General features: G+C 45.7%; 2 protein-coding genes across 4 annotated transcripts in view; one reads left to right on the top strand and one right to left on the bottom strand.

The window, feature by feature from the left end:
- Tmem50a (transmembrane protein 50A) overlaps positions 1–9,461 on the top strand; it is a 24,544-nt gene extending 15,083 nt beyond the window's left edge. The window contains exons 4-7 of the mRNA XM_015485490.2: positions 2,739–2,806; positions 3,848–3,940; positions 6,172–6,232; positions 8,995–9,461. Coding sequence (XP_015340976.1) covers positions 2,739–2,806; positions 3,848–3,940; positions 6,172–6,232; positions 8,995–9,040 — 268 coding nt within the window. The 3' untranslated portion in view covers positions 9,041–9,461. The remainder of the gene's footprint in view (positions 1–2,738; positions 2,807–3,847; positions 3,941–6,171; positions 6,233–8,994) is intronic.
- A 1,335-nt stretch (positions 9,462–10,796) lies between these two features.
- The window catches only part of LOC107141550 (RH-like protein), a 38,715-nt gene continuing 25,173 nt past the window's right edge, over positions 10,797–24,338 (bottom strand). For all 3 annotated transcript variants that reach the window (XM_048816066.1, XM_048816067.1, XM_048816065.1), the window contains 3 exons: positions 19,958–20,037; positions 16,350–16,423; positions 10,797–10,994 (listed from right to left, as the gene is read on the bottom strand). In XM_048816066.1, the coding sequence (XP_048672023.1) occupies positions 10,968–10,994; positions 16,350–16,423; positions 19,958–20,037 (181 nt within the window). In that variant the 3' untranslated portion in view covers positions 10,797–10,967. The remainder of the gene's footprint in view (positions 10,995–16,349; positions 16,424–19,957; positions 20,038–24,338) is intronic.

The following is a 24,338-nucleotide window of genomic DNA, read 5'->3' as shown; positions in this document are numbered from 1 at the left end:
CTATTCTTCCCTAGTGCCCACCTGCTTATTGTGAATTAGCATCCGCATGTTAGAGAAACATTCAGCCTTTGGTTTTGTGGGATTGGCTTATTTCGCTTAGCATGATATTCTCCAACTCGAACCATTTATTGGCAAATGCCATAATTTCACTCTTCTTTAAAGCTGAGTAATATTCCATTGAAAAAAATTTTATATATATATATAATATATATATATATTATATATATGTATATATATATATATATATATATATATATTATATATCACATTTTCTTTATCCCTTCATTCATTGAGGAACATCTAGTTTGGTTCCATAGTCTAGCTATTGTGAATTGAGCTGCTATAAACATTGATGTGGCGGTGTCACTATACTATGCTGATTTTAAGTCCTTTGTGTATAAACCAAGGAGTGAGATAGCTGGGTCAAATGGTGGTTCCATTCCCAGTTTTCTGAGGAATCTCCATACTGCTTTCCATAGTAGTTGCACCAATTTGCAGTCCCACTAGCAATGTATGAGTGTACCTTTTTCTCCACATCCTCGCCAACATTTATTGTTGCTTGTATTCTTTTTTTTTAATATTTAATTTTTAGTTGTAGTTGAACATAATACCTTTATTTTATTTATTTTTACATGGTGCTGAGGATCGAACCCAGGGCCTTGCACATGCTAGATGAGCACTCTACCGCTGACCCATAACCCCAGCCCCATTGCCTGTATTCTTGATGATTGCCATTCTGACAGAAGTGAGATGAAATCTTAGAGTAGTTTTGATTTGCATTTCTGTAATTGCTAGAGATGTTGAACACTTTTTCATATATTTGTTGATCAATTGTATTTCTTCTTCTGTGAAGTATCTGTTCACAGAAGTTGGCCCATTTATTGATTGAGATATTTGGGTTTTTTTGTGGGTTTTTTTTTTTTTTTTGAGTTCTTTATATATCCTAGAGATTAATGCTTTATATGAGGTGCATGAGGTAAAGATTTTCTCCCAATCTATAGACTCTCTCTTCATATTATTGTTTCCTTTTCTGAGAAGAAACTTTTTAATTTGAATCCATCCCATTTATTGATTCTTGACTTTACTTCTAGGGACCCACTTTGAGTTGATTTTTGTGCAGGGTGAGAGATAAAGGTTTAATTTCATTTTGCTACAAATGGATTTCCAGTTTTGCCAGCACCATTTGTTGAATAGGTTATCGTTTCTCCAGTGACTGTTTTTGGCATGCTTGTGTAGTATGAGATAACTGTATTTATGTGGGTTTGTCTCTGTGTCCTCTATTCTGTGCCATTGGTCTACAAGTCGTTTTGGTGCCAGTACCATGCGGTTTTGTGAATATACCTCTGTAGTATAGTTTAAGGTCTGGTATTGGGATGCCTCCTGCTTCACTTTTCTTGCCAAGGATTGCTTTAGCTCTTCTGGGTCTCTTATTTTGCCAAATAAATTTCATGACTGCTTTTTCTATTTCTATGAAGGATGTCATTGGAATTTTAATAGGAATTGCATTAAATCTGTATAACACTTTTGGGTAATATGGCCATTTTGACAATATTTATTCTGCCTATCCAGAAGCATGGGAGATCTTTCCATCTTCTGAGGTTTTTCTTCAGTTTCTTTCTTAGTTCTGTAGTTTTCATTGTAGAGGTCTTTCACCTCTTTTGTTAGATTGATTCCCAGGTTGGTTGGTTGGTTTTTGAGGCTATTGTGAATGGAGTACTTTTCATAATTTCTCTTTCAGTGGATTCATCGCTGATGTATAGGAATGTGTTTGATTTATTGGTTTTTGATTTTATATCCTTATACTTTGCTGAATTCACTTATTAGTTCTAGAATTTTTCTGGTGGAATTTTTTGGATCTTCTAGATATAGAATCATGTCATCAGTAATTAGTCGTAGCTTGAGTTCTTCTTTACCTATTTGTATCCCTTTAATTTCTTTCTTTTATCTAATTGCTCTGGCTAGAGTTTCAAGGATGATGTATGTATAATATTTTGTAACTTCAACTTGATATATTGTGAACTTATACCCACGACATTTAAATTTTTCCAAAGCATCAATTTAGGGTGATACTTTATGAAACAGTAAAAGACTTTTTATGTTAGAATATGTATCAGGGATTGAAGAAAAGAGATTCTACCACCGAATCTCTTTGATAATGGCATCAAAGCAAAAAGTTACTATTTTATTTGAACTACAATTATGCTCCAAACATTGGGCACTAATACAAAACTATTACAAAAAAATTATTCCAAATTACATTTTAAGTAAATTTTGGATTGATAAGGGCCCATTTCCTTTCTACCACTGCCACACACTGTTGAGTGTGCCTGATGTACAAATGAAACCAGAGAGAACTCTGCTGAACATTCTTTTACCTGTTCTAATCTTAGCAAAAAATTTTGAGAATCTCGTACTTAGAATCACTTGAAGATCAGAATCCAGGTTTCTGGGCTCCCAGCCTGAAGGTCCTGCTTCAGTAGGTTGGGGTGAAGTCAGAGAATTTTCAAGCAAGTTGACAGGGAGTGCTGACCCTGCCGTCTGGGGCCACAGCCACAGCTTTGGCAAATGGCTGGCTGAGGTGACTCAAGTAAAGTCACGTGAACGTGTTACCCAGGACTCATGAGGCCTGACATTGAATTTGGGAGACTTTAGCTTATTTTATCTAATAATTTGACATCATAGGCAGTTTCTCCTCAGGGTCTGAGGTCCTGACTTCTTGGTTTTATTTATTCACACAGGATTAATGCAGTATCAAATGGACAAGTCCGCGGTGATAGCTACAGTGAAGGTTGTCTTGGTCAAACAGGTAAATAAGTGCAACCAGCATTTTACTATCATCCTCAAAATGAGAACTGCATAAAAGGGCAGAGGGAGGATGGTATATAGAGCAGAAGGTTGAAGTCACCTTTGGTCAGAGTTGGCTGACAGTGCAGAACACTGCCCAAGTTAAGTGCATGGCCCTCAGCAGTAGCAGGTAGCCATTGGTGACCGCTGGATCCGGTAGGGAACAGTTCGTGGGAACACATGCAAAATAGAATATATGGTATTTTAAACTATACCATATAAATTCTTTTTTTCTCTTTTTTTGCCTACCATATTTGGTTGAATTAGCATTTTGAAATAGAATCATAGAAATATTTTTTAAATTGTGGTAAAATCCTATAAAATTCACCATCTTAACCACTCACACATGTACAATCCTGTATTATTAAGAATGTTGTCAGGCTGGGCGCGGTGGCGCAGGCAGTCATCACCGAGGCTTGGGAGGCTGAGACGGGAGAATCATGAGTTCAAAGCCAGCCTCAGCAACTGCGAGGCACTAAGCAGCTTCAGTGAGACCCTGTCTCTAAATAAAATACAGAGAAGGGCCAGGGATGTGGTTCAGTGGTTGAGTGCCCCTGAGTTCAATCCTCGGAACCTAAAATAAAATAAAATAAAATAAAAGTACATTTGTGTTATTTGAAAGCGCTCTTGGAGAACTTCAAACTTTGGAGCACAGTTTCTAGAAATATATAGAGAATGAGCCTCTGAATATAGTGAGAAATGTGAAATGTTTTGTAGTAAGATTAAGTAAAATGTTTTTTAGCAGAGGGAATTGGGAAAAGTAAATACAGAATATACCCACTTAGAATACAAGACCAATATATTTTTATTACACACACACATTCTGTAACCAAGAAAGAAAAAGGCCAACATCTCCACCAGTGGGGTTCCTAACACATCTTCTCCCACTGTTGCTGTTGTAGACATTAATGCACTTCCTATTTGTTTTTGTTTTCTTTTTGGAAGTTAACTGAGCTGACTGTGCCCTGTGCCAGGCAGCTCTGGTAACAGTCCCTCTTTACAGGTGCTCGCATCTGGCTGTTCCTGGGTTTCATGCTGGCCTTCGGCTCTCTGATCACATCTATGTGGATTCTCTTTGGAGGTTATGTTGCTAAAGGTAAGAGAGATGCCAGCTGCATTTTACTTTAACGGAACACTGAAATTTTGCATTGAAGTTGGTTATTTTAGAATGAAGCTTTTTTTCATGTAGATGGGCCAGCTCCTAGCAACGCATTTATACCTGAGCACACCCCTCCTTCCTGTTAGCGTGTGGTTGTGTTTGTTTTATATGTTTGTAGCCTTCCTTTCTTCTGTATCTTTTCTTCCAGTCCAGAGTCTGGTAGGAATGACAAATAGCTCAGAACTTTTCTGGCCTCCCAAAGTCTCAGAAAGCAGAATGTGCATGTTCTCTAGCTATTGAGCAAGTTTTGACTTTCAGAATAGTGTCTGTGCAAACTCTAACCCCGAGACTTGAAATGTATTCAGTTACGTCTCCCTGGTAATATGATGATGTCTTTTCATTTTACATGGGAAAATTAACTAACATTTCATACAAGTCTGCCATAAAAGGCCAGGGTAAGGAAAGCTCAGGAGAAAGCGTGCGTTAGATCCCTGGTTGAAGTTCACCTTGAGGGACCCAAGAAAAATATGAAACCCATTTAATGTTACAGATGAAATCACCTGTACTTATCATAGTAAAAGCATAACAAGAATGATATGCAAGAAGTGGACCAACCTAGATCTAATTTAGTTCTTTTTTAAAAATAACAATGTACTTTCTTTTATTTCTCCTTTTAGAGAATAGTTAAGATGTGTGGTGAGTATGGTGGTGCACACCTGTAATCCCAGCAGTTTGGGAGGCTGAGGCAGGAGGATCACAAGTTCAAAGCCAGCCTCAGCAACTTAGTGAGGTCCTAAGCAACTCAGCAAGACCTTGTCTCAAAATAAAAACAAGGGGGCTGGGGTTGTGGCTCAGTGATAAAACACTCGCCTGGCATGCGAAAGGCACTGGGTTCGATCGTCAGCACCACATAAAAGTAAATAAATAAAATAAAGGTATTGTGCCATCTATAACTAATATATATATATATATATCTTTGGATATAGCTCAACGTTAGAGCGCCCAAGTTAAATCCCTAGCAAGAAAACCCGGGTTAAATCCTTAGGTAAGAAAACCCCCATGCCTCAAAAATGTGCTGGCTCTTAGAGAGTTGAGAATCACCAGTTCACGGGTCCAGAGGTCACTTGGAAGCAGAACTTGGAAGGAAGCCCTGGACGCACCCCTCAGCACCAGGCCGACTCCCCTGCACACTCCTCCTCTCTCAGGTGCTATTGGTCCTGGCCAGGCTGTCACATGCCACTGTCAACTCTCTGAATTGAGATAATTTAGCTCCTATTTTAACACCTTACTTCTAAGAATAAAACGGAACTTTTATATTAAAATCATGGGTTTCATAAATTTTTATTAAAATTATTTAAATCTTATAGACAGGAATGATAGGCATTTGTAAGATGTATGTATCTTTTCTTTTGTTTATCTGATTTATTATCAAAACTGTTACCAAAAATATAGAAATGAAAAAAAGCAAAAGAAGCTGTAATAACCTTACCACTCTTAAATATTTGGGAATGTTTCCCTTCCATCCCTTTTGTTTGTTTGCCTGGTTTCCCGAGAGTGTCTCCACATCGGGTCGCGTCTCTCCCCTGCCCCCTTCATAATCTCGTTCAGCACAGCAGCCAGAGGGATCCTGTTAAAATATGTCACCTCATGCTACATTTTGTCTCAACCCTCCAGTGGCTTCTCATCTCAAAATTAAGGTCAGGGTCCTTATGAGGCTGCAGGGCTCTGCAGGACGCTCGCCACCAGCCTGCCCTTTGCCTCTCTGATCTGTCCCATTTTTCCTGCTCTTCAAGGGGTTGTCCCTCTATGTCCCTCTACGAGGCCAGCATGTTCTCCCCTCAGGGCCTTTGCCCTTGCTCTCCCACTACAGGGTCCCTGCCCTCTCTTCCTCATGTCCTCACTCCAGTGTCAGCTTCTCATGAGGTCTTCCTGGCCACCTGTGTCGCATGTCATCATTTGCTATATTTCCTATACCACCAGTCCGCTTTATTTTCTTTCTAGTTTATTCTGCTCTGTGAGGGCAAAAAAACATTTGTGAAGGGAAGGAAGGGAGCTGCTGTTGACTAAGCCAGCCCTGTGCTGTCGCGCACATTACATTACTTAATGCATCGACCACAGTAACCAGAAAGATCAATTATCTTAGGCAAGAAAACTGACATTTACTGGTACATCCAAAAATAAATGTTTTGAGGTCATAAACTTCTAAATATTTCATTTGTTTTTTACAGAAAAACCCATAGTGTATCCTGGAATTGCTGTGTTTTTCCAGAATGCCTTCATCTTTTTTGGGTAAGTTGGTTTTGTGCTTTTCACCTCTTCTGCTTTTAATCCACTTCTTTTATGTTCTGTGTTGTGTTTGCTTGTCCTGCCCTGCCCTGCCATCCCCGCCACCCAGCCACTCCAGGCTGTGTCTCAGGAGTTCCCGCAGCAGGGCCACGGGGGCTCTGTCAGCGGGAGCCACCAGGCCTTGCCATGTGCAAGCTGGAAAGGGGGGGGGGGGTGTTCTGCTTGTTCCTGGGCAGAGTCTGTGGCTTTCTTCAAGTTTTTAAAGAAGGTCCTAATCCAGAAACGGTTGGGAAACTATAGAACTTTTTCTTCCCCATCCCTTCCCACCTCTTAAAAAAAAAAAAAAAGAGCCTCTTATCCACTTGAACCATTAGGTACTACTGGTTGCCCTTAGTAAGAGCCAGCAGTTGGTATTCACAGTTAGTCTTTTCCACCACCAGGCATTTTTGCCATTTTATAAAGTCAGTTTGAAAATAAATATGAATTTAGATGTGGCAAGATACATGTCCTCTTCGGTTAAACCTTGTGTCCCGAAACTGATGGAGAAACCTCAGAGGGTTTTGTTTTTAAGTAAAGCTATTGACTTTTTTTTGCAGAAAATAATAACTGAAGCTTATTGAGCAATTACTATGTGCTAGGCACCATTCTTAGTGCTTCATTTACATGTACACTCTGTTAATCCCCATAGCCACTCTTAAGGTGTCATACCATTTTATGTGAGCAAACAGGCACAGAGACATAGATAACCTGAGACCAGGTGGCTGAAGTTCAGATTGAGGTTGTCTAACTGCAAAGCCTGGTGTGGTGAGATCTGAGGTGATTTCAGCTGGCACTTTCTCTTTTGCTAAGTCTTTAACCAGTTGCTTAGTTAGTTGTTTCCTTTCTCCCTTTAAGATCATAACACTTGGGCTGGGGATGTGGCTCAAGCAGTAGTGCGCTCACCTGGCATGCGTGCGGCCCGGGTTCGATCCTCAGCANCCCTCCCTCTCTCCTCTCTCTCACTCCCTCCCTCTCTCCTCTCTTTCACTCTCTCTTAAAAAAAGATTATAACACTAAAAAAATATAAAATGAGTAAATCTCTCCTCCCCCTTATGAAATAAAATCTGAGTGAGTCTGTTAGTCCGCAGGGAGGTGTGGCTGTGTGTAGGAGAGGGAGTGCGGCCATGTTCAGGGTTCTCCTTCGAGTCACATGCTGAGGTTCGAACTTAAAGGAGAACTGTTATTCAGTTAAAAACAAATTAGGTTCCGTGGCAGTACTATAAGCAAATTGAAACTGAGTTCAGCTGGTGGGCACTGCTATGGGAACAGTTGTACAGATTGCCTGCGGTTCTGATGTGCAGCACAACAGTGCTTAGCGAAGGTACGAATAACCATTCCAGCAATCAGAGGCAGATGTCCGTACTAGAGGTGACCTCCTTCTAAAACAAAGCCCAGCTCTGAGGGGCCTAAGAGATCAACTGGCCATCCAGCCCAACCCTGCCACAGCTGTTTTATTTGGCCAGTATAGAATTATATTTGTTATTGAGCCAACATTTAAAAATCAAGAGAGTTGACATAAAAATCTGAATTTTGACTTTTTCATTAACGACCAACTGGAGCCACCTGGGTGTCCCTTTTCAATAGGAGCTGTTCTTCCAAGCAGTCCCACTGCCTGGCACTGAGGACCAGCTGCCCCTCAGCTCACAGGCTGGCCTCTGCCCTGTCCACTCCACATGCCACCGTGGGAGCTGGCCGCCTTGTGGTTGGCTCCCTGAAGCCTGGCGGCCTCTGTGCCCTGTCCTCCTCCTCATCTCTTCAGCAGTCACCTGGCCACGATGGACTCTTACCTGTCCTTCTACACTCCAGACAGCTTTTTATAAACATGGTTGCACTCTGGGCTTTTCCAGTGGGGGCCTGGAGGACAGCGTGGACACACGTCACCTGAGCCCAAGGCCAGAGCGCGGGGAGGGCATCTTCCTGACACACTCGTCACTTGGGCTTTTCGTGGGTTTTTTTGCTTTGTTTCTGGCTCTGCCATGCCTGGTGAGATTTGGGGTGTGGGGCAGTGCTGGGTGGAACCCAGGGCTCTCATGTGCTGGGCAAGCGCTGGACTCCTCCCCGGCCCCCAGGTTCTCTGAGGCCTCTTGCCTTTTGAGGTGCTGCTTGCTCTCCCTGAAGCATCTAGTCCATCCCTTGCAGGCTCTTGTTCCCACCAGACTCCAACTGAACTCCTGTTTGTCCCCAGAGACACCCATACATTGTCACCTACCAGCCCTTCCCTGCCTTCCAGGTGGGCTGAGCCCTGCATTTCTGTGCTCCCCTGGCCCCTGTGCTGGCCACATTGTGGTAACATACGTGAGCAGTTTGAGGACAGAAACTCTCTCAGTTATCTTTATGGCCCTCACATCTAGCACATCAGGACACCCAAAAAAGGTGCCTTGACGGCCGGATGAGCAGCTCAGTGAGGGGGCAATTGCCTGGCGAGCAGAGGCCCCAGGCTCCAGCCCCGTCCTGCAACAGGGTGTTGAGTGAATTTGACAAAATCAGATATGTGACAGTCATGCGCCGAGCGTCAGCTGACTTGGAAGCATCACATGCCCTTCCAGCACCTCCGGGTGAGGTCTGGGAAGGCGGTGTGGCCAGTAGCATGGCTGAGCAGGATGGGAGGGCACTGGGCCATGGAGAGGCAGTCTGAGCAGTCACTCTGGTGCTCCTGTCCTGCCATTCTCATACTGTCCCTTTCTGCCACTCCGGGCAGTCACGTGGTGTTTCTGCTTTATCCACAGAGGACTGGTTTTTAAGTTTGGCCGCACAGAAGACTTGTGGCAGTGAAGGCGCGGTTCATGCAGCTCGCAGCCCTGCGTGGGTGTCCCACCGCCCACCCCCAGTATTTTGTAAAGCCATTTTCTAAACTTATTTCCGAGTGTAGTCTCCGCTTCGAGGTGCGCAGTGCTAAAGTCACGAGGGCAACCGCGGAAGGCCTGCGGCAGCCAGCCCAATCACCTGCGGTGTGCACTGATTAACTCGCAGCGCCAAGGGACACTGTTTCACCCGAGAACTCCTGTCGGGTTTTATCATGGTCTGATTTGTAAAATTAAAATAAGTCACAAAAGAAATTATGGATTTATCAATATAAGAATTGTTTGATTTGAGGTCCAAAACTACGTGAGCCCCAAGACTTAATGTGGTTATTTAATTGTAGCCTCTTTGTGTCAAATCTTAAATATAAACATTTTCTTGTTTTTCAAAACTATTCAGTGGCCAGCCTTCTTTTTCATTATACTTTGGTTTTGGTTTATGCAATTTTACCAACAATTTCTGTCCACATTTCTGCTAAGTAGCACCTGAGGGGCTCCCATGGGGGAGTGAGCACATTGGAAGAGAGAGGCCCGTGACCCAGCCGCTGGGCACTCGTCCACTGCCACGGATTCGGGAGGAAGGAAGAAAGATGTAACGCAGTCAGGTCACAGTGTCCTGGACACTCATGTTCACGTTTACCATTGAGAGAAAGAAGGAAAGGAGAAGGACTTGACACCTGCCCTCAGGTGACACCATTTCTTTGTTGTTCTGATAATAAATTGGATCCTGTGTTTCATTTTATATCTGAGCTGAACCACTCAGCTCAACAGACCAGCAAGGTCAATCATAATGACATATTAGCTACCAAGAGCCCTGAGTCTTGGAACTCCTTTGTCCCCCAGGCTTCCTATCTCTGCAAAATAGGGTACATGTTAGCCTGCATGAAACACAAGCTCTATCTTAGATGAATTGGATGTATGGGACTCCTCCATATCAGCCACTGTCTGCCTACTGCTAGTTTGAATATTTCCCTGTCATCAGGAAACTGTTCAAAGAAATGGAAATATTGCTGCTGTCATCCCCCAAGAAATGACTCACAAGGTTTTTGGGTTTTTTTTTTTTTTTTGGATCAGGGATTGAACCCAGGGGCGCTTACCCGCTGAGCCACATCCCCAGCTGTTTTTTGTATTTTATTTAGACATAGGGGTCTCAGTGAGTTGCTTAGGGCCTTGCTAAGTTGCTGATGCTGGCTTTGAACTCACAATCCTCTTGCCTCAGCCTCCAAAATTGCTGGGATTACAGGCATGTGCCACCATGCCCGGGGGCTTATGAGTTTTTTTGCATAGATATATAGAATGTGGAAATGGGAGGGCATCTCACAAGTTGAAATCCATCCACTCTTCTATACATGAAAGGACTCAGACCATGGAAACTTCTTCCTCAAGGTCAGGTAACTAGTTCAATCCTGAGGCAGCCCATCTCCACCCCACTGTTGACCCCAGCCTCTGTCCCCACAGTGCAATTCAGGACAAGCTCAGAGTGTTGGGCTAAGAGCATGTTTGCAAGGACTGAATGTGAGTGAGTTCTTCATTTTCCCAGTTCGTATCTCTGCTCTGCTGCTGCAGACAGTTACCTGGCTAGCACCTTCTGTTGAGCATGAGAAAGAATCTAAGGATTGTTAATAGAATTGAACCAAAACCTTAATTATGTGTCTGCAACCAAAAATATTGGTAGTATCATCTTTAATGAAATGATATTATTTGAAACTATCATTAAATTACTACTTAAGCAAGTTTTCAGTCTTTTATTTTTTAATGTCAAATCCATCTCTGACCTTGTGCCATTATTCAACATAAGAAGACCTTGCTGTAGTGACATCGTGTACAAAGATGGGCACCAGGGACAGGAAGCTGGCTTGGTTCCAAGATCAGTCTGTCGTGTTATTCTTGGATGCTTTTGCTTAAAATCCAGCAGCCAAGTGAGGAAACTGTAAAAGCAAAGCAAACATTTATATTAGAGATGAACCCTGGTCCTCTTACATTTTATATTCATACTGATTCCAGTTTTATTCCTCTTTTTTTTTTTGAGACAAGTTCTCACTAAGTTGCTGAAGCTGGCCTCAATCAGCGATCTTCCTGCCTCTGCCCCCAGTAGCTTGGATTACAGGGGTGCACCACTTCATACAGCTGTGGCTTGAACTCTTGAAGCTTATACGAACCTAATTTTTTTATTGGTTTATTTTAGTTGTAGATGGACAAAATACTTTTATGTATTTATTTATTTTTGGGTACTGGAAATTGAACTTGCAGGCACTTGACCACTGAGCCACATCCCCAACCCTATTTTGTATTTTATTTAGAGACAGGGTCTCTGAATTGCTTAGCACCTCACTTTTGCTGAGACTGGTTTTGAACCCGTGATCCTCCTGCCTCAGCCTCCCAAACCCTGGGATTACAGGCATGTGCCACCACACCCAGCCCATTTTTATTTATTTTTATGTGGTGCTGAGGATTGAACCCAGTGCCTCACATGTGCTAGGCAAGCGCTCTACCACTGAGCCATAACCCCAGCCCCTGAACACTTTTTCAAAATTTTGTTGCCCAGGCTGGCCTTGAACTTGGGATCCTTATGCCTCAGCCTCCTGAGTTGCTGGGATTACAGGTGTGCCTCAGCATACCTGGCGCATTTGGATTAATAGTCACTTGGCGTTTGTTTGAAAACCTCTAGTAATGGAAACTTGGCACTCACTCTTTTTTTTTTTTTTTTAAGAGAGAGAATTTTTTAATATTTATTTTTTAGTTTCCAGCGGACACAACATCTTTGTTTGTATGTGGTGCTGAGGATCGAACCCGGGCTGCACGCATGCCAGGCGAGCGCGCTACCGCTTGAGCCACATCCTCAGCCCTGGGCGCTCACTCTTGTCACATTTTGCAAATAGTTGAAATTGTCGAAACTGTTCTGCATCGCCCACTGGGCCTCATAGGGAGAAGTGCTCTTCTCGGTGCCAGTCCTTAGGTCTCCTTCGGGTGTCTTCTTCTGCAGGCCGAGGACACCAAGTTCTTTAGTGCTGGGTCAGCCTGCCATGCTGCCAAACAGCCGCGCTGCTTGTTTTGTGACCTTGGGTCACAGTCCTTGGCTGGAGATGGGGTGCTGACCTTGGGGGCATTTCCTACAGATCAGTCAGGGCACAACTACCCAGTGAGAGAGTTGCTAGCACTACCTGCACTGCAGAGAGGGGAGGCCAGTGTTCTACAAGCTCACGCGAGTGAACATGGGAGAGCCCAGGTCTGGCTGACTCCAGAGCATTTTGTTTTGTTTAATATTTATTTAGTTGTAGGTGAACACCAGTATCTACTTGTTTTTAATGTGTTGCTGAGGATTGAACCCAGTGCCTCACACATACAGGGTAAGCACTTCACCACTGAGCTACAGCCTCAGCCCTCCAGAGCATTCTTAGAATGTGGAGTTTGATCTCATTTTATTTTTATTTAAAAGAATTTTTTTTGTGTGCTAGGGATTGAACCCAGGGCCTTGTGCATGTGGGGCAAGCAACTGAGGTATATCCCCAGCCCCGATCGCATTTTATAGATTAAAAAAAAAAAAAATGGAGCCCAGCAATGTGAACTGCCCAGGTCTCCACCTGCCCGGTGAGCAAGGACAGCATGCAGAGCCCCTTCCAGAACAGAGCTCTTAAGCCTCTGAGACCAGAAAAGTCCACCGCAGGCTCCTGATCTATTTTCCTACTTTAAAAGCTGGCTTTTCTTCTTCCATTGACAACCATTTATTGGACCCTCCTGTGTGCTTAGAACATTTATTTAAAACCAGAAGAGGGTGATACCAGGGTGGCAAGGCTAGGTTTTTTAAATTGCATAATTTTAAAAATTATGCATTAAAACAGCAAGAGGAACTCAACACATTTTGCTGCATTTTTGGGTCCAGAGGGTACCGATATTTATATTTCTTGGTATAAAATCATTTAAAAAGCGACCTCCAGGCACTAGAGGTGTAAGTCGGTGGCAGAGCACATGCTGAACACACCAAGGCCCTGGGCTCCACCCGCAGCACCAGCGGCCTCTTGGTGTGGTGCTGCAGATACTGCAGTCAGAAGCCCATGGATGATCCACAGCGTACTGTCCACCCTGCACGCTGGTCCTGCCACCCTACTGAGTGCAAAACTTTCTTTTTTTTTTTTTTCCTGATACTGGGAATTGGAACCCAGGGCCTTGTGTATGTGATGCAAGCACTCTACCAACGGGGCTAGATCCCCAGCCCCTAAAACTTTCATTTTATGGCGAAATTGCCCCACTCCAGTTTGGGAGTTTCCAGTCACCAGGGCTCAAGCCACCTCACAGCCTTTCCACAGACTCCACCCAGCCGGGCTGCTGCACGCTCCATCTGTCCTCGCAAATGGTCTCTTCCCCTGGAGGGCCTCTCAGTTCCGGCTGCCTAGCCCAGTCCAGCGCAACTTCAAGTTGATTTTCTGTGACGTCCCCAACCCATGACCTCCTTCCTCTTATTCTTCCAGCAGCTACTGCCAGGGTGACAGTCCTTACTAGGTAGATCTGTGCACAGGCAAAGATTCCTCCCAGCTAAGTGCTTAAGCCCCACTTCCTGGGTCCTCCTCACCATGCTCAGGACAGGAGTTTGCCCTCTGTAGACTCACAAAAAAGCTCCTCATCCGACTTCAGAAAGGTTGATTGTGGAGTTAATTTTAAACAGTAGATGTCAGGGAATCTGTGTGCTTTGCAAAGCATGAAATAAAGTCCATGGTTTCTTAATTGAAATAAAGAACTGAAGGAGCTGAGAGGTGGCTCATTCTCTTAGCAAAGACAAGACCCATGAAAAAATATGTTCTGAACTGAATTTTATAAATCAGTATCGATTGAGAATCACCATGACTACAGGGAAACAAAAGATGAGCACATCTGTGTCCTTGAGACCCAGAACTGTTTTCCTTAAGTTGGTCTCACAGAACTTAAATGTCTGTCACAGATTAGCAGTTCACGTAAGGGAATAAGTTAGTGCATGAATGCGTATGTGTTCACAAACCAGACAAGGACGAGATGGACGCCCCCTCTCAGACAGCACCAAAGTGTGAGCCTCTAGGGAAGGAACAGCTGAGCTAGCTTCATTTATTATTATTATCATCGTTATCATCATTATTATTATGCACTGGGGATCCAACCCAGGGCCTCAGAGAAGCAAAGCACATGCTCTACCACTGAGCCCCACTCCCAGCCCCGGAGCTAGCTTTAATGGTCCCTTCAACTCCAGCTGGTTCGATGAAGTACAATAAGGGTATCCAATAATGTTTAAAATGTCTTGTTGGACAGTTAAAACAAACAAACAAAAAAACACCTCTGGATTTATGAGCTCTGCAAGTTTGAATCCTTGCCTCTTTAATGGTTATTTGGCTTTCAAATGCAAGCTGAAAATGGTATTATTCTGAATAAATGGTTCCACTGAGCTACAAGAAAATAAATCAGCCGACCGCCCAAGTGGTGGTGGGCAGAAGAGCTGTTCTCCGCTGGCTTGCCCGCAGCACGTGCATATGTGGTGTCTCTGGAGCCAAAGAGACATCTGTTCTGATTCCTCTCATTCCATCTACTAGCTGTCATTTTGGACAAGTTACTTAAACTCCTTCAGCCCCAATCTCCTTATCTTTAAAATTGGGATACTCGCCCTCATGCAAGCTTATTGTGAGGATAAAATCTGATGATGCTGAAAAGCATCTAGCACAAAATCAGAAACAGCAGGCTTGCTTTGTGAGAGCTACTGTGTTCACACAACCCTCCCTGGGTGGCTAAACCCCTAGTGATAAACTTCCACATTCACTTAGTGGTTTGTGTTTTCCAGGATGTTGTTACAAATATTATTGCTTCATTTGATCTTCATACAGCCTAGTGAGATAGGAAAAAAGATAATTATTCAGCTGGGCACTGGGGTGCATGCCTATAATCCCAGCGACACAGGAGGCTGAGGCAGAAGGATTGCAAGTTTGAGGCCAGTCTCAGCAACTTAGTAAGACCCTCAGCAAGTTAGTGAGACCCTGTTTCAAACTTTTAAAAAATGCAAAAAGGGATGGGGATGTAGCTCAGTGATAAAGAACCCCTGGGTTCAAGTCCCAGTACCAAAAAAAAAAAAAAGAAAGAAAAGAAAAAGAAGAAAAAGCAAAAGCAAACTATACTTAAGAAAGTAGTTGAGCAAGTGCCAGGGAATGGAACAAGGAGGGATAAAGAGTGAGCAATTTCAAAGAGGCAAATGTTTGGGGGTGATGAACGTGTTCCTTGTCTTGACTGTGTGATGGGGTCATAGACATGTGGAATGTATCCAATTGTGTGTATACTTTAAGTAAATGTAATCCATGGCATGTCAGTAGTATCTAAATAAAGCTGTTTGAAGGGAAGGAGGAAGGAGAGGCTGTTCTCTCTGAAGGTCCCCCTGCTTGTTCCCTGACAGCACACTTGCCCAGGCCCACAGCAAAGCTGCTTCTGTGTCTCCTTCGTGGTCAGTGTGTTGGAGGTTGGTGGAGGAAGGACTGGTTTGGGAGAAGAGCTGGTGCCTCTTCTGCTCACAAGGCATGAGGCTGGGCCTTCACCTGACCTCTCTCGGCCAGCCTCCCTTGGCCATACTGACCCTGCTTGCCTAGCCTGCCCATGGCACTGGTTGGAGGATTGATTTCCCAAGGACACACATCAGAGTGCTGTGTGCGCTGGGGGTGTGAATCTAAGGGAGGAGGGCAGTGGGGCGACAGGCATGATCCTGACCTCCTTTCTAGAGCAGTCACGACCGTGAAAGCTATGTTGTAAGAGTCCGCCACAGCCCTTGAGTCCTATAAGTGCTGAATCCTTTGGCTAAGAGACCCCCAGATTCCTATTCTACATGTTTCCCTGTGTCCACTCTAATTTATCCAGAATTGTGTTCTAGATTCAGGGCTGTCACTCACTGTGAGGGCCTGCACCGGCCACGCCTCCACTCTGAGCATCTGTTAAAGGGGGGCGGGGAGCCGGCCGCATGGGCCCCTGGGGTTTTCCATCACCCTCTTGTCCTACTATCTCTGCCTGCTTAGTCATCCAGATGGGAGGGCAAGTGTGGCCAGTGGCTCTTCTCTCCTCCCTGACCTTCAGAGACATGGAGGCCTTGGGGTGATGATAACCTTTACCAGCTCCCACCGACACACACACACACCTCTCATGGGCGTGCACCATGGATTTGCCCCTCCCAGATGCTGTTCACCTGGTTTTTTGTCTGATAAACACCACGTTCACATGTGCACCCAGATATCTTTTTAATCTTATCCACTCAGAAGCTATCATGTGAGTTGGTAAAAAAAAAATCTTACCTCCCAGAAAGTTTGATCTTCAAAATATTTAGCCTCATGAGGTGCTTTCCAGATTTTGAGTCTTAGAAGCAAACCTTAAACAAATGATAATTCGGTGTTAAAACATTCGGAGCGCAGCCTTTGTGATCTCAAGATGAATCAAGATACTGTGCGTAGACTTTGGGGTCTCAACAGAAACCCGTGGGGCCCACCTTTGGGGTCAGGCAAGTGGAAGCACTGTCCTTCCTGGACCCGTTTCACTAATTCTGTGGACTTTTTCTAAAAGGAACGGGCAAGAGCAGCATTTGCCAAAGGGTCCAGACGATGCCGAGCAGGTTCGGCGGCCCCCGGCTCTGACACCCTTCCCAAGATGAGCAGAAGGGCCATGGCAGCCTGTGCCTCACTCAAAAACTGACCCGTTCAAAACACAAGAGCCACCATGGATGGAGAGTCCCCACACGCCCTGGCCGGTCAGTCTTCACCAGCCTCAACACCTCCCAGACTTCAACTCAAGACTCCACCTGTGGGGGCTGGGCTGTGGCTCAGTGGTGGAGCGCTGCCTGGCATGGGTGAGGCCCTGGGTGCACTCCTCAGCACCACTTACAAATAAATAAAATAAAGGTCTGTTGACAACTAAAAATAATTTTTAAAACAGACTCCACTTATGTAGAGAGAATAGTTATAATCACTTGCTTTTATTCCTATTCTTTTTCCTGTCCAGTCTCTGCCCAGAGAGCTTGACCCTCGGGGTCCCTTGGCTCTACAGTCAGGTGAACTTCCCAGAACACATCGTGAGTGACACGTCGTGAGTGACTGCTGACCTTTTATTTGCAGCCAGAAAATGCTCCTCTTGGGTTTATCCCTATACATATGTGGGGAGGTTTTTAAAAGACAAGGGTCTAGCTAGGTGTGGTGGCGCACGCCTGTAATCCCAGCAGCTCGGGAGGCTAAGGCAGGAGGATCATGAGTTCAAAGCCAGCCTCAGCAACTTAGTGAGACTCTAAGCAACTCAGTGAGCACTGTTCCTAAACAAAACACAAAATAGGGATGTGGCTCAGTGGTTGGGTTCAATCCCTGATACCAAAGAAAAAGACAGACAAGTATCTGACTGTATTACTGAGGTTGGCCTCTAATTCCTGGGTTCAAACAATCCTCTTGCCTGAGCCTCCTGAGGAGCTGGGACTAGAGGTACACACCACAGCACCCAGCTATCTTGGCATTTTAAATTATGATTGGTTCCAGTGTATTGAATAAGATTAACAAGAGAAGGCATGTGCTTTGTGAATTGATATTTTTCTTTGTGAATTGATACCTCTAATTGGTATTGGCATGCAGGGTGTAAACAGCACTCATCATATAGCTAAAATTATTCAGAAATCCTCTCTAGTGCCTATGTGAATTTTCCAGATAACTAAGGCTTCCCCTTATCACTGATGAACAGCTCTCTAAAATGTTGTGTGTGTGTGTGTGTGTGTGTTTGTGGGGTGGGGGGGACAGAGGATTAAAACCAGGGACACCTAACCACCGATCCACATCCCCAGCCTTTTTATTTTTTATTTGAGACAGGGTTTTGCTAAGTTGCTTAGGGCCTCGCTAAGTTGCTGAGGCTGGACTTGAACCTGCAATCTCTTGCCTCAGCCTCCCAAGCACTGGGATTACAAGCATGCACCACCACACCTGGCTTAAAATATATTTTCTTGTCTTAAGAGACGATACTGGACAGATTTAGAGACTTTAAAAAAAAAAAAACAGAGGGCTGGGGATGTGGCTCAAGCAGTAGCGCGCTCGCCTGGCATGCGTGCAGCCCGGGTTCGATCCTCAGCACCACATACAAACAAAGATGTTGTGTCCACCGAAAACTAAGAAATAAATATTAAAAAAAAAAATTAAAAAAAAAACAAAAAAAAAAAAAACCCAGAGCCATCGTTAGGAACATCCATCCATGAAACGCACCGTGTGCCTCGAGGCCTGTGTCCAGCCGGCCTGTTGGTCTGCGCCTGGCTGCCCAAGCGTTTCTTGTTCTGGGCTCTTGACAATTGCTTGTCCTCTCCCAGGCTCTGTGTTTCCACCTCCAACTTCTGCCCATGTCTGTCACCCCTGGAAACCTATCCTCCTCTCATCTGCTGCTTGGAATCTACCGGTACTGGGAAGCCCGCCCAGCTGGACAGCATTGTAGACGGCCCCAAGGCTCAGTGGGGCCTCCCTTAGCCAGCCCCAGGCCTGGCTTCGGCAGTTCAGCGGGTGCTTTCTGGTTGTTTTGAGGCTTTTGGCCCCTCCCACTGTCCAGGTTTTTTCAGCGTTTGTGTGTGGTGTGGGGAGGGGACCCAGGGCCTGGAGCCCGCCAGGCAGGGACACTAACTACCACGGAGCCACCCGCCAGCCCTGCCCAGTAGTTTTAGGCACCAGCTCCCTAAAGAGTTGGCCTTGCTCTCCCAGGAGTGCACAGGTGTCCTTCCCACTGTTCTGTTTTTGGCTCCCAGGCGCCCACCAGACAGTGTGCAAGTCGGTGTCACCTTGTAAATACCAGCGATGACGGCAGCTGGAGACCGAGAGTCCCCACGTAGAGTTGCCAGATAGAATATAGGGTGCTGGTTTAGTTCTGAATTTGAAAAGTGGGTGCCTTGAGTTTCCATTTGCTAAATGCAGCAGCCCAGCCTGGGCTTGGCTGGCGGGGCTTAGCTGGGCGGCCACCAGGAGCAGAGCGTCGGCTCACAGAGCCAGTGCTCCTCCGTGTCCACTCAGTCATCTCAGATTTTTTTTTTTTTTTTTTTAATATTTATTTTATTTTTTTAGTTTTCGGCGGACACAACATCTTTGTTTGTATGTGGTGCTGAGGACCGAACCCGGGCCGCACGCACGCCAGGCGAGCGCGCTACCACTTGAGCCACATCCCCAGCCCCTCAGATTTTTTTTTTTTAAAGAGAGAGTGAGAGAGAGAGAGAGAGAGAGAGAGAGAGAGAGAGAATTTTTAATATTTACTTTTTAGTTTTCGGGGGACACAACATCTTTGTTTGTATGTGGTGCTGAGGATCGAACCCGGGCCGCACGCATGCCAGGCGAGCACGCCACCGCTTGAGCCACATCCCCAGCCCCCATCTCAGATTTTATTGACAGCTAAGGCCAGGCTTGAGCCAATCTCATGCCCTAAAATGACCCAAGTCCCTTCAAGAATCATCTTCATATACTTTCCCCGTGGGCAGGAAGCCCGATGGTTATCACTGCAATCCTTTCATTTGCAGAGAAGCTAACCAGGCCCAGACAGATCGAGGAAAGGCCAGTGTCACCCAGCCCATGGTATCTTCTGTGCCACTGGGCCTCTGTTTGGCTTCCACCCCCTGCCTAGGGCACGTCCCACGGGGGCCTAACCAACAGGAGGCGTTGGCTTGTGAAATGCAGCCGGCAGCTCTGGGCAGGTGTGATGGCCTCACCCAGCTGCCCGTCGGCTGCAGGCGGCCTCCGAAGGCCTTTCCATCTCTGAAGTTATTCTATGATTTTTTTTTTTTAAATCAGGGTCTGAGCCCTTTGCCTCCTAGAGCTGGAGCTGAGGGGTCCGTTGGTGGGGGGGGGGGAGGGTGCCCACAGAGCCGAGCCCGGGGTGCCCATGGAGCCTGGGCCCGCGTCATACCAACCTGTCAGGAGACCCGAGGCCAGGCTCATCAACGAGCAGAAGCTGAAAGCCCCCATCATCGTGAGCATCTGGTTGCCAGTCCTAGAGATGACAAAGCGAAGGGTCACTCAGGCACCCACTGCAGAGGTCGTCAGGGACGAAAGGACAGTTGGCATCAGCCACTGCCAGGATGGGCCATACGAGGAGACCACGGTCCCCACCGCAGCTGGTCCCTATCATCACCCCATATTCCTGGAATATACTTCCGGGCTATATTCCCGGGTCCCCTCTCTTCCCAAGGTCACCCCAGGGCATCACTTTCTCTTGCTGAGAATCCAACCCAGTGCCTCGCACAGGCCCCTGAGCCACCACCCCATCCCCCAGGGCATCGCTTTCAAAATTAAATAAGTACAGGGTCCCTGGGAGCTGGGAGTGACTTCCCAGGTTCACCAAGCCTCGCCCTCCCCTCCACTGCAGCCACAGACCGTCCTGCAAAACACGCAGTTTGTAAGTCTTTTCTGTTTCTCATTTCACAGCTCCGCAGGCAGTGGGCAGGTCCCCCTTTGGAAAATGAGGAAAGAGGAACCTCACTGCACTTCTGTTTCATCTTGGCCAGTCAATAAACCTGGCTTTCCTGGACACTCGTTGTGCAGTGGGGGAAGGGTGACAGTACCCACCCAGTGGCATTGGGTGGGGGGTCTTGCTGACCCTCGTGCAGGGCAGGTGTGGAGGATTAGTAGCCCGGCTGGAAAGGCAGCCAAGGCCCCTCCAGGTGGCCAGGCCAGGCCCCCATCTCTACCTCCTTTGTCTACCTTGAGAAGTGGGCCTCCTCCCCAGCACCCAGCACAACTCAGGCCATCAACAGCTCAGGGAAGTGTTTGTTGAATGAATGAAAAATCAAGTAAGTTGCCCAATTCCTTGATCCACTAACAGCAACTTTTAGAGAAAAATGCAGCACGTGTGTGAACCTGCAGACATTCTTAAACAGATGTAAAAGAGCTAAACATAAGGGAACAGTGATAAATTAGACTGCATTAAAATCAAGAACTGCTATTTATCAAAAGACACAAGAAAGTGAAAGTAACTCACAAAATGTGAGAAGATATTTATAATATGTGTGTGTGTAAATATATATATATATAACAAAGGACCCATATTTTGAATATATAGAGAGTTCTTACCAATCAATAAGTAAGAGAACAACACAATAGAAAAATGGTTTAGGAACCTGAACAGACATTTCACAAGATACTCAAATGTCCAAAAAGTGCCCTATGAAAAGTTCTCTCCCCACCCACCCAGTACTGGGGATTGAACCCAGGGTGCTCTCTCAGTGAGCTACCACACCACCCCTTTTTATTTTGTTATTTGTTTATTTATTTTTTAGTTATAGGTGGACACAATATCTTTATTTTATTTTTACGTGGTACTGAGGATCGATCCCAGTGCCTCATGCATGGTAGGCAAGCCCTCTACCTCTCAGCCACAACCCCAGCCCCGTCCCTTCTCATTTTTTGAGACAGGGTCTCACTACATTGCTGAGGCTGGCCTCAAATTTGTGATCCTCCTACCTCAGCCTCCTGAGTAGCAGGATTATAGGCATGCACCACCATGCCCAGCTAAGTGCTCCTTTTAACTAATCTTTGAGGAAATTAAAATTGAAACATTATGTTGGTAGCTAAATGGCTAATTAAAAAGAAAGAAAACACTAAGTGTTAGAGAACACAAACAGGGGAACTCCTCCATACTACTGGTGATTAGATATGCGTGCACTGTCATGGAAAACCGGTGATATTGACCAAGACTTCGCATTTGGACACCAAATGATAACAACAGTTCCACTTCTAGGCCTAAACTCAACAGAAGTGCATTCGCATTCTCAAAACAAATGTGCTAGAACATTCACAGGGGCAACTCCACAATATTCATACTCCCTCCAAACTTCAAACTACCCACGTGCTCATCAATAACGGACACTAAATCACATCATCTTCACACGATAGGACAGTTGTCCTCACTTGTCCTCCAGCAACTCATCGACCATAGGGCCAAACTCATGGCCAGAGTTATTTACCTCATTCTCCTTCAACTTGGCTCTCTGCAGACAAGGAAGCTCATGAACTCCAACACATGTGTCCTCACTTCCGGCCCAACAGGGGACATCCCCACCCAGTTACACCCCTGCCACTATTGTCATAAAGACATTGGGCCAGTTACCTTCCCACGCTGTCTGCCACCTGGCCCCTGCATGTGATATGGTTTTGTGTGGACCTCGCCTAGGGTGCTGGGCCTCTCCTTGCAGCGGAATATTAAATTCCCATTCCAATGACATTGGCCCCCTTAGCATTGCCACTCGTCACCTGTATGAATTAAGACCAAGCACGATGGAACACTATACTTCAGTGAAAAAGGAACAGTCTGCAACAGTGCTCAACACATGGATGAATCGCCACAGTGCCGAGCAAAAGACTCCAGGCACGCAAAGCACAGGCCGCCTCTGCGGCTGCACCTACATAAAGCATAAAAGCAGGCAAAACTGTCGGAGGCTGCAAGAAGCCAGGTTAATGGTGACCCTGGATGAGGCTTGGAGAGGAATTGGGTGCTGTTTACATGGATTTGTCATCAAATGGTAACTTCCTTTTCTGGATGTAGATTATACGCTAATTAAAAGATTTTTAAAAATAACAAGTGGCAGAATAGAAGTTAAACTGCATCTACTGACCCATAATGCACATTTTTGTTTATTTATAGATTTTTTTTTCCTTTTTTTTGGTATCGGGGATTGAACCCAGGGGCACTTAATCACTGAGCCACATCCCCAGCCCTTTATTACACTTTATTTAGAGACAGGGTCTTGCTGAATTGTTCAGGGCCTTCCTAAGTTGCCGAGGCTGGCTTTGAACTCGTGATCCTCCTGCCTCAGCCTCCTGACTTGCTTGAAGTACAGGCGTGTGCCACTGCATCTGGCCCATAACAGTTTGGACTGTCCTGAGGCCACGGGAAAGCAGAAATGGATGAAGGAGAATTCATCACTGCATTAATAGTTCCCGGGAGTGGTGTGTCCCCACCCCCATGCCAGGCCCTGGCTCTGCCTGCAGATTTCACACAATCCTGTCCGCGGTCTTCTGAGCCAGACTTTACATGGGTGCTTCCCAGAGCAGAAGTCCAGGTGAGGAAAGTGAACAAGCACTCAGCTCTGCAGCTTGGAACCAGGGGCTCTTGGGATTCCAACCAGGCAGGCCTGACTGTGGCAAGACCCTGTCTCAAAATAAACCCAAAAAAGGGCTGGGGATGTGGCTCAGTGATCAAGCGCCCTGGGTTCAATCTCCAGTGGAGGAGGAGGAGGAGAAGATGATTGTTAGGTCCTATTCCCAGTAGGTTTGGGTGGGGCCACAGGATTTGCATTTCTAGTAAGTTCCCTGGTGATGCTGAAGAGAATCACCACCCTGGAGAATCACAGAACCACAAAGAACCCGGGGGACTTGAAGGTGGTTGGCCCACAGGTTAAAGGTCTGCAACTCAGAACAGAATTCGGTCCACCCAATGTTACTCATGATTTTGAGTTTTTTCTTTTTTCTTTTTTTTTTAAACATAATGATTTTTTTTAATTTTTGTTTTTTTTAAAGAGAGAGAGAGAATTTTAACATTTATTTTTTTTTAGTGTTCGGCGGACACAACATCTTTGTTTGTATGTGGTGCTGAGGCTCGAACCCGGGCCCCACGCATGCCAGGCGACCGCGCTACCACTTGAGCCACATCCCCAGCCCCGGTTTTGAGTTTTTTCACCAGTGTTTGGGGAGCACGTGCCGAGCTGTGGACCCTGGCTTCCCTTGAAAACACTGGACCTGGTGACACTGAGCCTGGGTCCCTGCACAGTAATGGTTGCCTAGACTTAAAGAGTGACCACCAGCCTCCCTGGGTGGGCTTCATTGTGTACGTGATCTGCCTGGCTCCTTCAGGCTTCTGAGTTTGGGACACTGCTTTTACAGAAGGGAGTTCTGAAGCCCAGAGAGAGGAAGCAATTTACCTAGAGTAACACAGCTCTCAGAACAGTGGCAGACACATCACTGGTACCCGTTGCCCAGGTGCCTTTCCACACAGACCACCTTCCCCATTCCGGGGGGGGGGGTCCTCCTCACTCAGTACTCCTGCATCATGGACGGCTCCCCACCCCAGAAGCTTCCTACAATTTGGGGCTATGGTCACCTCCTCAATTGTTGGAGCTCCCCAGGATCCAAGAAGTGGAAGAGAACTCCACCCCTCCACAGTTTCTCAGAGATGCTTCCAATCACAAGCTCAAACCCCACTTCAGCCACCCTTAGAGTCAGGTTCCAGCCAAGTGACCTTGGGCAGATCACTGAAGAGATTTTATATATATATATATATATATATATGAATGATAT

The sequence above is a fragment of the Marmota marmota genome, unplaced genomic scaffold (genome assembly GCF_001458135.2).
Source record: "Marmota marmota marmota unplaced genomic scaffold, marMar, whole genome shotgun sequence".
Taxonomy (NCBI): Eukaryota; Metazoa; Chordata; class Mammalia; order Rodentia; family Sciuridae; genus Marmota; species Marmota marmota.
Note: the sequence above shows the minus strand (reverse complement) of the source record. Positions and strands in the feature narration are given on the sequence as shown.